Raw genomic sequence first — 14,409 nt, 5'->3', positions numbered from 1 at the left:
TTTCACCGTAAATTAACAGTAACTTACTGGCAGCAGGGACGCCAGTAAATTACTGTTTTTTACGGTACACTACCGTAATTTACTTTTACTGTATCATACCGTATACTGGATTACGGTACGTGATAGTAGGATAATTGGGTTTTACCGTGATTTTACGGTACATGCCAGAATGTTACCGTTTATTTACAAAGGGTAATACAACCCGCTACTTTTGCATTTAATTCCCAAAAATTGAAAGAACAACAATAGTCATTCAATACATAATAGTTGCAGTTTATTACATGTTCTCAAATAATAAAGGGACATTTGTATTACATCACAAAACTCACAATGTACTGCATGTTTAGAAGAAAACTGTTATGGTCGGTTTATCCTGGACCCAAACGCAGACACCGGGACAGCAGAGTAGGTGAAAAAAGAGTTTTATTTTGCTTGTCTGTGGAGCTGGTGGAACATGCAGGTGAAGCATGCAGGTGGAGCAGCGAGGCGGTGTGTGCGGCGGCGTCTAGGCGCCGACGTGGCACGGGACTCGCTGAGGCAGAGGGAAAACACAAGTTAGTTAAAAACGTCAACTTTCGCTAAGAGAAGACTTAAACTCAAAGGGGCCGAGGTGTAGCTACCACTGAGTTGAAGGAACAATCTGACGATGAGACTGCAGGAAGCCGGGGTATTTAAGCTGAAGGTGATGATGGTGTAATTGTTGTCAGGTGAGGAGATGAGCCCAGGTGCCGGATGATTGCAGCCGCACTCAAGCCACACACACACACACACACACACACAGACAGACAGACAGACAGACAACAGAGGGGAGACAAGCTGAGGTCACAGCGGAGCCGTGACAAAAACTAATAAACCAATAAAATCGTTAATGACGAGCTTAACTGAACTCATTAGCATCAACAGTATAACATTGAATTAAAATAGTATCAAGAACAGTGTAATAGAACTGCTTCACAGTCTAGCTTGATAACAAGTCTTATACACATTTATAGTTAATTTGAACAGCATGAACTCACATGAATGAAACAATAAGGAGAGAGAACACCTTAAAGAGGACTTGACTGCAGCGTCTGGCTGGTTTCCTCAATCTCTGATGACGAGTGACTGTAAACAAACAAAATAAAAACTTTAGAAACACAATGTTCTGAACTTCTGGAAAGTTCTATGACATCCAGGATAAACAAAAGAAGCTTTGGGTGTGCAGCTGTGGGTTTGCCTGTGCCTCACACATGTTAACATATCAATGTAAGTCTTTGTAAAAAGCTAATAGGCCTACAAGAATACCATACAGTTTAAATTAACAGACTATGTGATGAGCTGATTACGTTAGGTGAAGTAATAAAGCTAAGACAATGGACCACAATGGACTAATGTTCAACACTAAAATGAGTTTGATCTGGTGTTAATGTTGCTCCTGGAATAACACACACGGGTAACGTTACTGTTAGCGTTACCTCAACTGTTCATCGTCTTGAACACTTCGGTGATCTCTGTTCTCCTCTCCCTTTTGATAATCATCCTGTTTGCGGTCCTACAGTTCAATAAGAGCACAAGTAAACAAGTTAGGTTACTAACATTACATGTTAACACTGTAATTGGTGATTCACTTTATTTATGTTAACTTAACTTGCTATGCTGTTAGCTAGCTAACCTTTCTAAGGCTAATTGAGCTTGAGCTAGCTAACGTCACAGAGCTAATGTTAGCTCCACCAACATTAGCAACCTAATGTAATGAAACAGACCAAGTGAAACATTATCTGAGATGTCAACAGTTCAATAATCATGAAGACAAAACAATACTAGAGACTTTGAATTTTAATTTCGGATGATAAGTTACCTCGGCTCCTCGGTTGATCTCCACATGGCTGTCGCTCAGAAGGATGAACTGAAGCTGTTGTGTCCAAAGTCACGTTCAGGAGCAGTCGCTCACGTCTTGTCACTCAAAAATGACTTTTAGGCAATGAGCAGTTTGAATAATAAAAATATTCTATCGTCATTACAGACACATTAACCTACAATAGACAGTACGATGTAGATGGATCGTGATTCACTCAACTTGTATAGAGAAGCGTGTATCCACCTCTTCACAAAAAATACTATATCATGCTGTTAAATTACGGTAGTCTGCTATTATTGTTAATTGACGGCATTAACTGTTAATTTACAGCATTGACTGTTAATTTACATGTGAGGATGAAAATTTAACTGTATGTTACAGTTATTATGAAATACTGTAAGATACCGTTGAAAATCCACCGTAAATTTACAGTAATTCGTTACAGTGTACTGTGCTCTAGATGGTGATATTACAAGTCTATTAATTTACACATTCACATCTTTGATTATTAATTTGTTGCCAGATGTTTTTCCTGCATTTTGCAGCTGCAACTGTGTAACTTTTAGCCCGGATTATGTGTTTAACTCCTTCGTATTTGTTTACTATTATAGTTTGCTCTTCGTTTGAAGGTTCAGGGTTATTTCTCTGTCTTAGTCACTGACACACACAACAGGCATGGGTGAGTCAGACTTTTTTGGTCCAGAGATCTCACTGTCTCGCTACACACAACCACCAATCACTCCCTGACTCTCCATCACTGCAACTATACTTCCTGCTGCACCGACACAGACGTCGCGCATGTAACTTCAGCATCCGATGTCTGGTGCCATAGCAACAGAGAACAACCAATAAGGGAGCTCTTCAGGACACAACAAGCCTCGGGTCAGAGCATCCTGGTGCTTTTGATTCTGGGAAATGGGATTTGTTGCAAAACTACCTTAATGTTCTTTCCCTGGAATATGACCTGCTTCATTCCGCTATCATTTGAAGGGGACTGTTATGTACATTTAAGTAGGTCACTTACATTTGACGTCAGCAAATCAATGCTCTTGTTAAGAGTATTTAAAACCTGCCATTGTTGCCTTACATGATCAATTAAAGCAAATAGATCACGTGTCTCTTAATCCAAATCAGGCACTGATTTAAAACTAAATGCATGAGACCCATTTTGTTCCGGCTCAGTGTCCGCCTGACCTTATTTCACTCCATCCATATAGAGCTGCTGACACGATGCTTTTCTCAGACTGTATAGTTGTTATTGCCTCAACGTGAGCTCGCGCGGAGCGGGCTGCCGTGACGCTTCCTCGACTCGTTCAATTTGCACGTGCCGCTGCGTCACGGCCCGTTTGTGCTTGTGTGCCCGGGCCGTCTGAGGACAACCGTGCTCGGAGCCAGACAGTACAAACACCGGAGGAAAAAAACAGACTAGATTGGGGTTTTTTTGTGATCGACTGTCTGCCGCAGGAAAAGCAGGCGGCGTGGGCACCTTGTGAACACAAACCCTCCTGATTTACCACGGAGACACATTTTAAAATGTGAACTATCTGTCAGAAGGTGACAACCGCTTCTATATCAAACTACGTTACACCAACGGCTCTTGTGATCATGTCGAGGACAAAGTTTATATATATTTATGTGGAAAATATCAGAGCGGGCGGTTTAAAAACTGTACAAAGCTCAGGGCTATTTTCTACTGTCAATTCAGGTGACATGCTCCCGGCTACCCGCACAGTGGCAGCATTGCAATGCAACTACGGAAAGCTACAAGAACACCGGAAGTTGAGCGTATTTTGTTTTTGAAAATAAAATACAGGTTTTTTTTGTTGACATTTTTATGACTGAATAATTTGTCAAGAATAATTTAAATATTCACAACGAATTAAAGTTGAATACCTCTTTTTCTTTACTGGTTATCTGTATGCGAGCTGTGTGCCGGTTCAATAGCGTTCAGTCCTCACTGACTGAGAAGTTAGCTAGATAAGTAATGTCGTATGAACTTACATATACGTATACATTTACTTTGGCCTATTGCCTGCAGTATATAAGTTATATAGTATATATCTGTGTGGCGTGACAAAATAACACACTGTTTTGTTAATTTGCTTCCCACCCAAACTCCCAACATTCCACTCATTGTCAAATGTTTTATTTTGAAAAGACATCTCCGGAATGACTTTACGTCACCTTCTCGCTTTGACTCCCACTGAGGAAAGGGAAAGCAAAGAGCTCAGGCGGCAGAAATGGAGAGCAAAAGGACCAGGAGGGAGAGCAAAAACGCTGGAGAGACATGGCGTGGCAGCAAGACAAAATAGGGGCATCTCAGTCCACCGACAGGAGTTCTCTTAGGAACAAAGTCAAGGTTGAGGAGTCGAGCTAACGCTTGCTGTCTGGAGGATTTTCATTTCGCTTTGCTTTTTTGGTCTCACCTCGTAATCAGTGCGCACTCAACGCTCGTGTTGGCCACTGTCTGCAGAGAGAAGTCTGTGGCGAACCACCCAGTCTGACAGGAGAACAAGGTAAACGGGACTTCTATTAGTGAACTACCACTCAGTGCTGTTTGTTTGTTTACACCCGCGATCAACGCCTGAAGTTACTCAGTCTAGGAACGTTACCTTCTCCATTGTTTGGCTGCGTTAGCTATTCTACCAGCACTGTAGGCGAGTGCAGTCAAACACACTTATACTCGTATTTTTTTTTTCCCGCTTGCTTGGATTGGCATGATCGTGGCGCAGCGACATGTACGATCAACTAGCACAACGTGGCTAAGCTAACTTACTGTTAGCTGCTTACATGGACAAATGTGCCAAAGTGCCACATGGGGCTCTGTTGTAACCTACCTGTCAAACACAGAGGAGCTGCCCGGGCATGCCCTTGGACACGAAGTCTCCTCCTAGGCTGGTTTTTGAAATAACTTCAACTAAATAAAATAAACACTAAACTGAGTACAGTCTGGTCCTCACTGAACACAGCTTTGCCTTGTATGACTGCTTTCAGGTAGCTCAGTATGAGTCGAGATGGGTGGGCAAAGAAGAGAGCCAATGCCAGTGGTGACAATGGTTGGGCTGAAAGGGTGAGTATTGTCACCCAGTCATGTCATCATCATCATCATCAACAATTTAAGGCAGAATTAACATCATCAGCATGAGGACATTCCCACTCACAGCTGGTTATATGACTGTCGGAGAAGTGTAAATAGGCAGCTGAATGTGGAGTTGTAAATGCTGCCTTCAGAATAAAAAAAAATGCATTGGGGTAAAAGGCACATGGTTTGTGCATAGTGAGCGTCACAATATCACTGTGAAACTGGAATTGAACAGCCCTGTTGTTCTTCGCCCCCTGCAATTTCATTACAACAGCTAAGAGCCCGAAGCAGATCACAAGTCACTGTCTAATTAGGTAAAGGCTTACACTGCCAGGCAGAGCTTTAACACAACTGTGAGAGCTGCAAATAGCCAGATACATACATACAACATACATAATGCATACATAAAATATACCATATTAACAGTAGTATCAAGTGCTAGACAATCTCTAATATCGGTGTAACTGTAGAGAAACATTAGCGCCTAAAGTATTTTTTTATCTGCACAAAGCAACATATAAGTGCCCTTATTTCAATGTTGTATACAGTGCTAGGGTGTGTTCATAGGAAAATGCACACAGTACCCATGTGTAAAGTCTATTATTTATACATATAATTAAAATAGTAGTTGCATACCTGTATCTTGATATAGTTGAAGGCCTATTCCTATCAGCATATCAATACTTTATACATGTATTGTATATATAGACGTTTCGTGACCAACCATACATTTTTTTGGGGGGGGGGGGGTTTGTTATGTAAACCATAACTTCATCGTGCCATTTCAGGTTGTTCTATAATTCTGCAGGCACGCTTGTTGTGAACGATGTCCTAACTGTGTTCTGTCGCCGCTCTCCTTGTTTGTAGGGAGGCTACATGGCTGCCAAAATTTCTAAGCTGGACGAGCAGTTTAATCTCGATGCCCCGAGAGAGAAACAGAAGGACGGTTCATACTCGCACATGTTTAGTGGAGTCTCCATCTATGTCAATGGATACACAGGTAACGCGATGCAACGGTACCTCCATGTTTTTTATGTATCACTAGTTTGTCTCTGTGTATCTGTTTCCTGTGGTTGTGATGTTTTGTGCAGATCTATAAGTAGGACTTTTGTCTTGTGTGGATTCCCAGTTAACAGACATGATTTATTTTAGTCATTTTGGTTTACTGTATAATTGTTTACCTCTTTGTGATTAGAGCCAAGTGCAGATGAGCTGCGCAGATTGATGATGCTGCATGGCGGCCGCGTCCACACGTACTACTCTCGCTCCAACACCACCCACATCATCACCAATAACTTGCCCAACAGCAAAATTAAGGAGCTCAAAGGGGAGAAGGTCGTCAGGCCACAGTGGATCACTGACAGGTGTGTTTAGTGGGCATGCCTCGCTCATCTATTTCTATATTGTAAAAATATTAGCGGGAAATCTCTGTTTACTTTGTCATTTGTTTGAAACAGTATCAAGGCTGGGCACCTCCTGCCTTACCAACAGTACCAGCTGTACACTAAGCAGAAAGGCCCACTGTTCCCTGGCGTGACTCTGCGCCAGACGTCAGAGATTGCCGGACCCAGCCATGGGCTGCTTCTGCCGAGCGTCCATCAAAAGCTTCATCTGCCCCAGCGCGGCATTCAGCACTCTGTGCCCAACCACGAGGAGTCCTCATCCAGCCGCCTGAACAACTCCATCCCCAACGCCAGCCACAGTCATCTTTACCAAGGCAACATCCAACCTCAGTCCATCCAGCAAAGCGCTGCTGTCCGCTTCATTAACCCCCAACCAAGTCACTTGCCATCAGCTTTCCTCAATGCAGACCCCAGACACAGGAGCCTGCTGTCCAACCCAAGCCCCACAAAGCCCCCACAGTCTACTCTTCAAACACCTCATACTGATCTCCAGCAGCAGAGAGCTAGCCAACCGCAACCTCAGAGCAACTCTTCTTGCAACGCTGCCCGGAGCGGCTACAAGGAAGTGGATTTAAAAATGTGAGTATGCAAACTTAAAAATTTTTTTTAACTTAAATGTGAGATTCAAGAGTTTTGTGCACAAAATTGGATCTTGTTACATACATTGTCATTAAATAAGACATCTCTTTTAATCTCACAGAAACGGATTACTTCAGACCTCATTGGAATTGATCAGCCATTCAAAAATGAATGAAATGCAAGAGTGTGGCAAAGGTGATCCTTTCCCGCAGGTGGCGAAGGAAGCACATCTGACAAATGGACACACTCACCTTGTTAATGGTGCCTTAAAGCCAGAGGACCGGCCCCCTGTTACTGACGACCCTTCTGTTGAGAAGGAACTGCCTCAATGCAGAGTCAAGAGTCCGGATGATAAACCTCAGAGTCCTCCAGGACAGTTTCAAACCAAACCGGACCCTTATGAGTTCCCTCACAGTCCTCCGAAGCAATCAGACCCGGCCCCCGTCTTACTGAAGCAACTCAATTCCCACGGAGCCAACGAGCAGAGACCTAAACCCCCACCACCTACCTACCAGGAGGCCACTGGCACAGAAAGCCACCTACTCCCTAAACAGCTCCAGCCACCCCATCAAGTCGGTTCACATCCCGATAAGACTCCCCCTTCACCCGCGTCTCGCTCTCTTTCACACACTCCCGTTCGCCTGAACGGAAGTCACCACAATGCCTTTTCATCTGACCCCGCTTCTTTAAACGCACCCAGCGTAGCGGCCAAACCCGACCGTCCCGCTGAAAAGGCTTCGTCGCCGTCTAAGTCTTCAGCGCAGCTGCTGGCTCAGACGGGCGGTTTGATCTCTGAGTTCTACTCTCACTCCCGCTTGCATCAGATCTCCACGTGGAGGTCCTGCTTCTCCGAGTACGTCAATGAACTGCACGGCAAGCGGAAAGCAGTGTGGGGGGGCTCCTTTCCTGGGAAAGACAGGCTGAGGAAATCTGTGGCCCCGCACTCTACAGACAGTCGAGGTAAGAAAGGGAAGGGCCACTGTTGCTTTTTTGTGTTTATTTATTTATTAACGAAGGTTGTAATTGGTTGTCATGGTGGCTCAGTGGTCCAATAAGCATACCACACAACTGACACTTTAACCAGTTTAAATTCAGACATTAGCTGCATGTCCTACCCCTCTCTCATTTTCAAAATGTGTCCTGTTGCTCTCCACTGTTAACGGACAATAAATGCTAAAAACGTCTTTTAAAAAACGGGGTGTATCAAAGTGAATGAGCAAACCAGTGCAACAGGTTCAAGTTCTAAAAGGTGGACCAAATGTTCTCTCTTGTGATCTCAGATATTTCTATCTGTGCCCCTGCTCATTAAGAGATAGCCACAGTATATTTGTGTTGCATTTGTTGCCCCTTCCCGTTAAACTGGGTTTGTGGGGATGCTGCTGGTGGCGTCGCTCGATGTTGCGTTCACATCTTTTTGTGGCGTGGAGAAAACTTCCCTCTGACGACCCGGGTATGCATTTATTTGTGCGGTCAGGTACGTCGGCGCCTGCCAGTGTCAAGTCTTGTATTCTTCACGTGGACATGGACTGTTTCTTTGTGTCCGTGGGGATCCGACACAGACCAGAGCTCAAAGGTGAGGCGCCTTTTTTTTCTTCTGTTTTTAAAATATCGTGCTGCCCGTGAAACGTGCTCATATTTAACACAGGCACCTGCTATATATAGAATAGTCTCATACATCCGGTTCATGGTCGTCTTGCAGGGAAGCCTGTGGCTGTGACCAGTAACCGTGGACAGGAGAGAGTCCCCCTGAGGCCTGGGGCCCAACCACAGATGGAGCTGCAGTACTACCAGAGGAAATACACTCATCCTAAACCTGGTGAGACCTCTTTGTCATGGAGCATGCGGACCTTTATTGTCATGGCCCTGGCTCAGTGTGTCTCCTATGTGTCCCTGTACTTGTCTTACTTTATTGTTACATGCTTGTTCTGCCTCTCAGATGCAGCAGATGAGGATCTACACAGATCTCCTTCACAAGAGAGTCCTGACTCCCATACTAACGGAGTGGTGCAGGATGTCGCTGTTCTCTCAATGGCGGAGATTGCATCCTGCAGTTATGAAGCCAGGTGAGATATAAACACGCACTCATGGGGATTTTATATGAAACAGCATATCTGTATTTTGTACTCAACCGGATTCGGTTGTCTCTCACAGGCAGGCGGGTGTGAGGAACGGGATGTTTTTTGGCAAAGCTAAACAGCTGTGTCCGTCGCTGCAGTCCGTCCCATATGATTTTGAGGCCTATAAAGACGTGGCCGTCACCATGTATGAGACTCTGGCAGGGTAAGAACAACTTCCCGGTCGACGTTTCACTCACTTCCCTGTCGTTTACGTGCCGAAATGACCTCAAGCACACCGTCTCATTTCTATGTTCTTGGCAGTTACACCCATGACATCGAAGCTCTGAGCTGCGATGAAGTGTTGATAGACGGTTCTGCTCTGCTCGCTGAGTTGAGCGTCAACCCAGAAGATCTGGCCAGTGCGATCAGAGCAGACATCAAGGAGAAGACGGGATGCTGTGCTTCAGTGGGCATGGGTGAGTTTATGAAAAATCCATCAAGACAGCGCTCCTATTTAAAAACAACCCAAACTGACCGCTCATCTGTTCAGGGTCCAACATCCTGTTGGCTCGGCTTGCCACCCGTAAAGCCAAGCCAGATGGGCAACACCTCCTAAAGTCTGAAGAAGTGGATGATTTCATCAGGGAGCTGCCAGTGACCAGCTTACCAGGTAGCTACAGCACCACCTGCTGTTCATGTCCTCCGCTCTGCAGTCTCTCAGCTGTCTTGTGGTAAATATTTGATGACTTGTCCTTTCCTTCGTCGAGGTGTTGGGCCTGTTATGGGCAGAAAACTTGCTGCAATGGGTGTGAGGTCATGCGGGGACCTCCAGCAGGTGTCTCTGTCTCAGCTGCAAAAGAAGTTTGGACCTCGGACCGGACAAACCCTCTTCCGCTTCTGCAGAGGCCTGGACGACCGGCCTGTCCGCTACGAGAAGGAAAGGAAGTCCGTCTCAGCTGAGATGAACTACAACATTCGCTTCACTGGGGTTCGTTCTACTTCCTTCCTCCCCATCCCTCCTGCTCGTTCTTGTCTTCTTTGCATTTTCTGCCCGTCTCTCGCTAACCCTCTTGCCCCCCCCCCCTACATATATTGATTAGGTTGACGAGGCAGAGTCTTTCCTGACTAACTTGTCCATGGAGGTGCAAAAGCGTTTACAAGAAGCAGGGCTGCGGGGGCGCAGAGTTACCCTTAAGGTCATGGTTCGTAAGGTCGGAGCGCCACTGGAATCGGCCAAATACGGCGGTCATGGCATATGTGATAACCTAGCCAGGTAAGAAAGGGGTCTTCATCTGTGGGTGTTACAGATGGTTGATAATGTCGTCCCTCCATTGCCTGTCCGTGTCACTGTCTCTCTTTTAGACTCATTTTTATCCGTCTCCCTTTTTCTGTCAGGACTGTGATGCTCGCTCAGTCCACTGACAGTGGTCAGCTGATTGCCGCTGCCGTCATCAAGCTGTTCCATGCCATGAAGTTGCAGGTTCAGGACATGAGAGGAGTCGGCATCCAGGTTCAGCTCCTTGACGGACATCACTCCGTCCCTCAGGGCTCCGCGGGCCCCGGGGCTCGCTCCATCAAAGAGATGTTGCTAGGCCGGGGATTGAGTGCGAGATCCAGCAACAGAGGTTTGTGTAAAGCCTTTGTGTTTCAGTTTCTGACTTTGTCGTCGTCTGCTGACAATAACACACATCGACACGACGTTTCCTCAACCACAGGCCCATCGTCTGTCTCCTCTCCACGTCCTCGGTCCTCTCCCGAGCCGGTCCCAGGTACAAGCAGAGACCAGTGGGCACGCAGACAAACTCCGAAACATTCTCGAGCACGTCTCAACTTCAGTATTGAGATCCCCTCCCCTTCACAGGTAAGGACTTGAAGAAGATGTCTGATTGATTTCAAACAACGGCTGAACGTTTTCAGCATCTTGTGTGTCTTCATGGTACCCAAGGTGGATCGTTCTGTGTTGGAGGCGTTGCCTGCAGACCTGAGGGAACAAGTGGAGCGGTCGTGGACCGATCGAGATGGGAGGCCAAGTAACCGCGAGTCACCCAGTCCGCAGCCCTCTGCTCCTCTTCCACTGCCTCCCTCTCTGAAGTCTCGCCCTCCCGCCCCCGGTCCTGCACTGTACGTTCCACCCGTTGGCACGTTGCTTCTACAGATCCCAAACCAGCCAGACAGTCCGGGAATTGTACTGGAGCTACCAAACTTCTCACAGGTAGGGAAGCAACCGTTTCAGATTCTGCCTTTCGTCAATGAAATTGTGTCAGAAGGCCAAGTTGTCACCTAGAAATTTAAGCACTTATTACGGCATATGTTAAAAATATCAATACATGTAATCCTTAAGAGGCACTTTTTTTTTTATTGGAAGGGCAAAAGCTGTTCTTCGATTGTGCATATTTGTACCCATTTATCTAAAGCTGATTGTGACCAGGTGTTCATTTTCACTTAGTCCCTCGGCTTTCTGACCGCAGGTTGATCCAGACGTCTTTGCTGCCCTCCCCAAAGAGCTCCAGGCCGAGCTGAAGTCTGCCTACAACCGCGTAACAAATGTCCAGCCTCAGGAAAATATACGTAAGCCCCCCGGTGACTTTGTTAGGAACGAGTTTTTCTTTATTTTTTTTTATTTTATTTTTTTTTATCTGCTATTGTCATCACGCATATTCTCTTTATCTCGTGTTTTTTCCTCTTGATTTCCCAGCAGTGGAGCAGAAGAATCCACTGCTGCAGCTAAAGCAGTCGGGACTCGGAGTCGGCATTGGCCGAGTGAAGCGGCGCTACAAGAGGAAGAATGCAGTGAGCCCCGTTAAAAAAGGTCCTTCACCTCTGAAGAGGCGTCACGCGACCAACAGCCCCGGCAAAACGCTGCCACCTCCTATAAAATCCCGAGAACCAATGAACATATTAAAGGTGAGCCAGTGAACAGTTTCACGCGTGAAGATGGTGGCAGAATGTGACGATAGAGAATTTCTTTGTAATCTGTCCGGCTCACACCTGATTTCCCTTCCCAGGCTGAAAATGGTCCGTCCACATCAGCCTCAAAACCAGACATGCCACAGTCTCTGTCCAGATTCATCCCTCGCCCTGCTCCAGTGTTGGCCGGAGCCTATGACTTGACCGACATCAAAACACTTCTGCGGGAATGGGTCACCACCATAACAGGTACGCGGTGAAGAACCGCTCCGTCATAGCGCCTACTCACGCAGTTAGTTATGTTGTTATGCATATTTAATCACTTCTTACTTTTTGTTAGACCCGATGGAGGAGGACATCCTGCAGGTGGTGAAATACTGCACTGATCTAATTGAGGATAAGGATCTGGAGAAGTTGGATTTAATTATAAAATATATGAAAAGGTACTGAACAGTTAAACCCCCTCCTTTCCTCTACGTCCCACTCTTTTTTATTAGTATTTATTTTTTTTATTTTATTTATTTTGTGTTTTTATTATTTTTTATTTTTTATATTTTTTTATTTATTTATTTTTTATTTTTTTTTTTGCTTTCATTAATTTCTTTTGTCCCCTTTTGATCTCCTCTCTGCAGGCTCATGCAGCAGTCGGTGGAGTCTGTTTGGAGTATGGCGTTCGACTTCATCCTAGACAACGTGCAGGTGGTGGTGCAGCAGGCTTACGGTAGCACCCTGAAGGCAGCATGAAGGAGGCGGGAGTGCGGCTTTCACTGCGTGATACCGTGACAACAACCACTCTCGTTTTGCCACGTTCGCAAAGGTCATCTGCAATACAAAGTGTGACGTCTAAATGATGACTCTCCTCCTTCTGAACTTCAGGTCCTCAGTGGCCTCCTGAGAATGGGACGCACATTGATGACTTCACACACAACATGAGAAAGTGTTACATGAGCCATGACAGTATTTGAGTGTGTACAGTTCATTATTTCCCTGTACTTGCTCTTTTAAAGGGAGAAGTGACACAAACTGAAAAGCCGAAATTGTACTTAGGATCTACTCACCAAAACTCAGAACAGTGATAATCGTAGCTTTTTTGCAAATTCATAATTTTTCATTTGGAGTTCCTTTTCTAAATACACGTGACATTTTATATAAGGATTTTTGCAGGCAGTGCCGAACTTTTTCTTAAACAAGACATGCCTTTACAGGATTTTAAATTTCCGTCCTGATGAGCGTTTTCCATCTGAAATAGCAGTTGACTCCTCCTGTGTTCCTAAGGTTTATATAATGTTACACAGGCACCGTTTGAGTTTTTGTTTTCCATTTATGAAGTTGAATCAGTCTAGGTTTCAAATAATGACTGTGATAAACACAATCATGTTTAAACGTAAAGCACCTTTTTAGAATTTTTTTTTTAGTGTTGAGACATCAGACATTTTCATACCAGAAATTGTAGGAATAAAATATATTATTTTTCATCAACATTTCTTTGGAGCTCAATGCCTCTTGTACTGACCTGTGAACTATCTAACCAGAGGTCTGCTGCATACAGTAGTATCTTTTTTCTTTTTGTCAAAGTGCCAAACCTTGTTATTATAGTATGTAAATAATGGTTTTTAAAGACGCTTGTTAAAAGTTTTAAAAGAAAAGATGTAAGTGGAGGGTGTACCTCTTGTATTGTTTACATGTAGTGAATTCTTAGTAACTTGTCTTTAAATTGTAAAATCTTCTCACTCTTTAAATTGTTTGTAGGTGTTCCAACACGGAAATGTGAAGCTGGCCGAAGCTCTTCCTGTGAGGTTAACTGTTGATTCTTAGTAGCACTCTGACATGGGAGGATGTTGACAGGGGTTATGGCAATCAATAAGTAGCCTATGCAGTTCTTTTTTTTTTTTTTCATTAGCAAGTGAGACGTCCCTTCAAGATAACATTTCATACAGCCTTTGTATCTGGACTAAATCTTTTCTAGTGCGTTTCCAGCCTAGTTACCCGTTTTACAAATCTGAATATTGAAATAATTCTGGATTTGCAGAGGAATAGGTGACTTTATTTTATAACTCAACGTATGTACTTGTGTACTTCATACATGGGAGACATTTTTACGTCTTGTGGCTACATCATTGTACTTCTGTGACGGTAACTCTTATGATCGGTGATCGGTAGTACTCAGCAGATGCGGCTGGCTGGCTGGCTTGTGATCTCACCATCCAAAACATTGTGTGCGTGCGTGTGTGGTGGAAACGTTTGTTTAAAGCAGTGTCCCCTATATGCAAACCAAATCAATCATTTTGGTCATCAGTCATTGTTTTTAACTTGTCGACATGAATGTAATTCAGAATGTTCAAGTCTCCACTCACTTCCAAGATGTTTGCTTCTCTTTACCCGTCATATCTCTCCAGACGTTAAAATTGGCCAGTCTTGTCTTCTATAAACTGGCTTGTGCCTGAAGACCTGAAGCTGTGAACTTGTTTGTAAGTTTTCTAAATCTTGGTAATAAACTGTAAACTATGTATTATTATATTTGTCTTTGTCATTGTTTAAAGTTAC

At 44.5% G+C, this 14,409-nt stretch overlaps 1 protein-coding gene and 1 long non-coding RNA gene across 4 annotated transcripts; one reads left to right on the top strand and one right to left on the bottom strand.

The window, feature by feature from the left end:
- Positions 1-257: 257 nt before the first annotated feature.
- On the bottom strand, positions 258-1,100 carry LOC142962452 (uncharacterized). Its single transcript, XR_012957319.1, has 2 exons — positions 621-1,100; positions 258-532 (listed from the first exon to the last, which is right to left on the bottom strand). It is a non-coding gene; the product is annotated as an uncharacterized LOC142962452 (long non-coding RNA).
- Positions 1,101-4,051: 2,951 nt separating this feature from the next.
- Positions 4,052-14,372, top strand: rev1 (REV1 DNA directed polymerase). Of its 3 annotated transcripts, none has more exons than XM_076106142.1 (22): positions 4,052-4,353; positions 4,832-4,907; positions 5,787-5,919; positions 6,115-6,283; positions 6,377-6,901; positions 7,023-7,861; positions 8,376-8,474; positions 8,601-8,717; positions 8,838-8,964; positions 9,053-9,181; positions 9,280-9,434; positions 9,509-9,628; positions 9,726-9,946; positions 10,059-10,231; positions 10,354-10,583; positions 10,674-10,819; positions 10,904-11,170; positions 11,427-11,526; positions 11,657-11,862; positions 11,964-12,114; positions 12,206-12,308; positions 12,498-14,372. In XM_076106142.1, exons 2-22 carry the CDS (start codon positions 4,842-4,844, stop codon positions 12,607-12,609), a joined length of 4,188 nt encoding a protein of 1,395 aa, XP_075962257.1. In that variant the 5' UTR covers positions 4,052-4,353; positions 4,832-4,841; the 3' UTR covers positions 12,610-14,372. The 3 variants fall into 3 exon arrangements, with proteins under 3 accessions (XP_075962257.1, XP_075962249.1, XP_075962240.1); XM_076106134.1 differs by having other exon boundaries at positions 11,654-11,862; XM_076106125.1 differs by having other exon boundaries at positions 10,354-10,819; positions 11,654-11,862.
- The last annotated feature ends 37 nt before the right edge of the window (positions 14,373-14,409 follow it).

Source organism: Anarhichas minor, unplaced genomic scaffold (genome assembly GCF_050575085.1).
Source record: "Anarhichas minor isolate MPS153535 unplaced genomic scaffold, ASM5057508v1 ptg000004l, whole genome shotgun sequence".
Taxonomy (NCBI): Eukaryota; Metazoa; Chordata; class Actinopteri; order Perciformes; family Anarhichadidae; genus Anarhichas; species Anarhichas minor.
The sequence above is the reverse complement of the archived record's forward strand: the minus strand, read 5'-3'. Positions and strand labels throughout refer to the sequence as shown.

Coding starts and splice junctions, on each gene's coding strand:
- rev1 (XM_076106125.1), top strand. CDS start 4,842: ATGAGTCGAGATGGGTGGGCAAAGAAGAGAGCCAATGCCAGTGGTGAC. Junction 7,862..8,375: donor GCACTCTACAGACAGTCGAG/GTAAGAAAGGGA, acceptor TTGTGCGGTCAG/GTACGTCGGCGCCTGCCAGT. Junction 9,435..9,508: donor CTGTGCTTCAGTGGGCATGG/GTGAGTTTATGA, acceptor TCATCTGTTCAG/GGTCCAACATCCTGTTGGCT.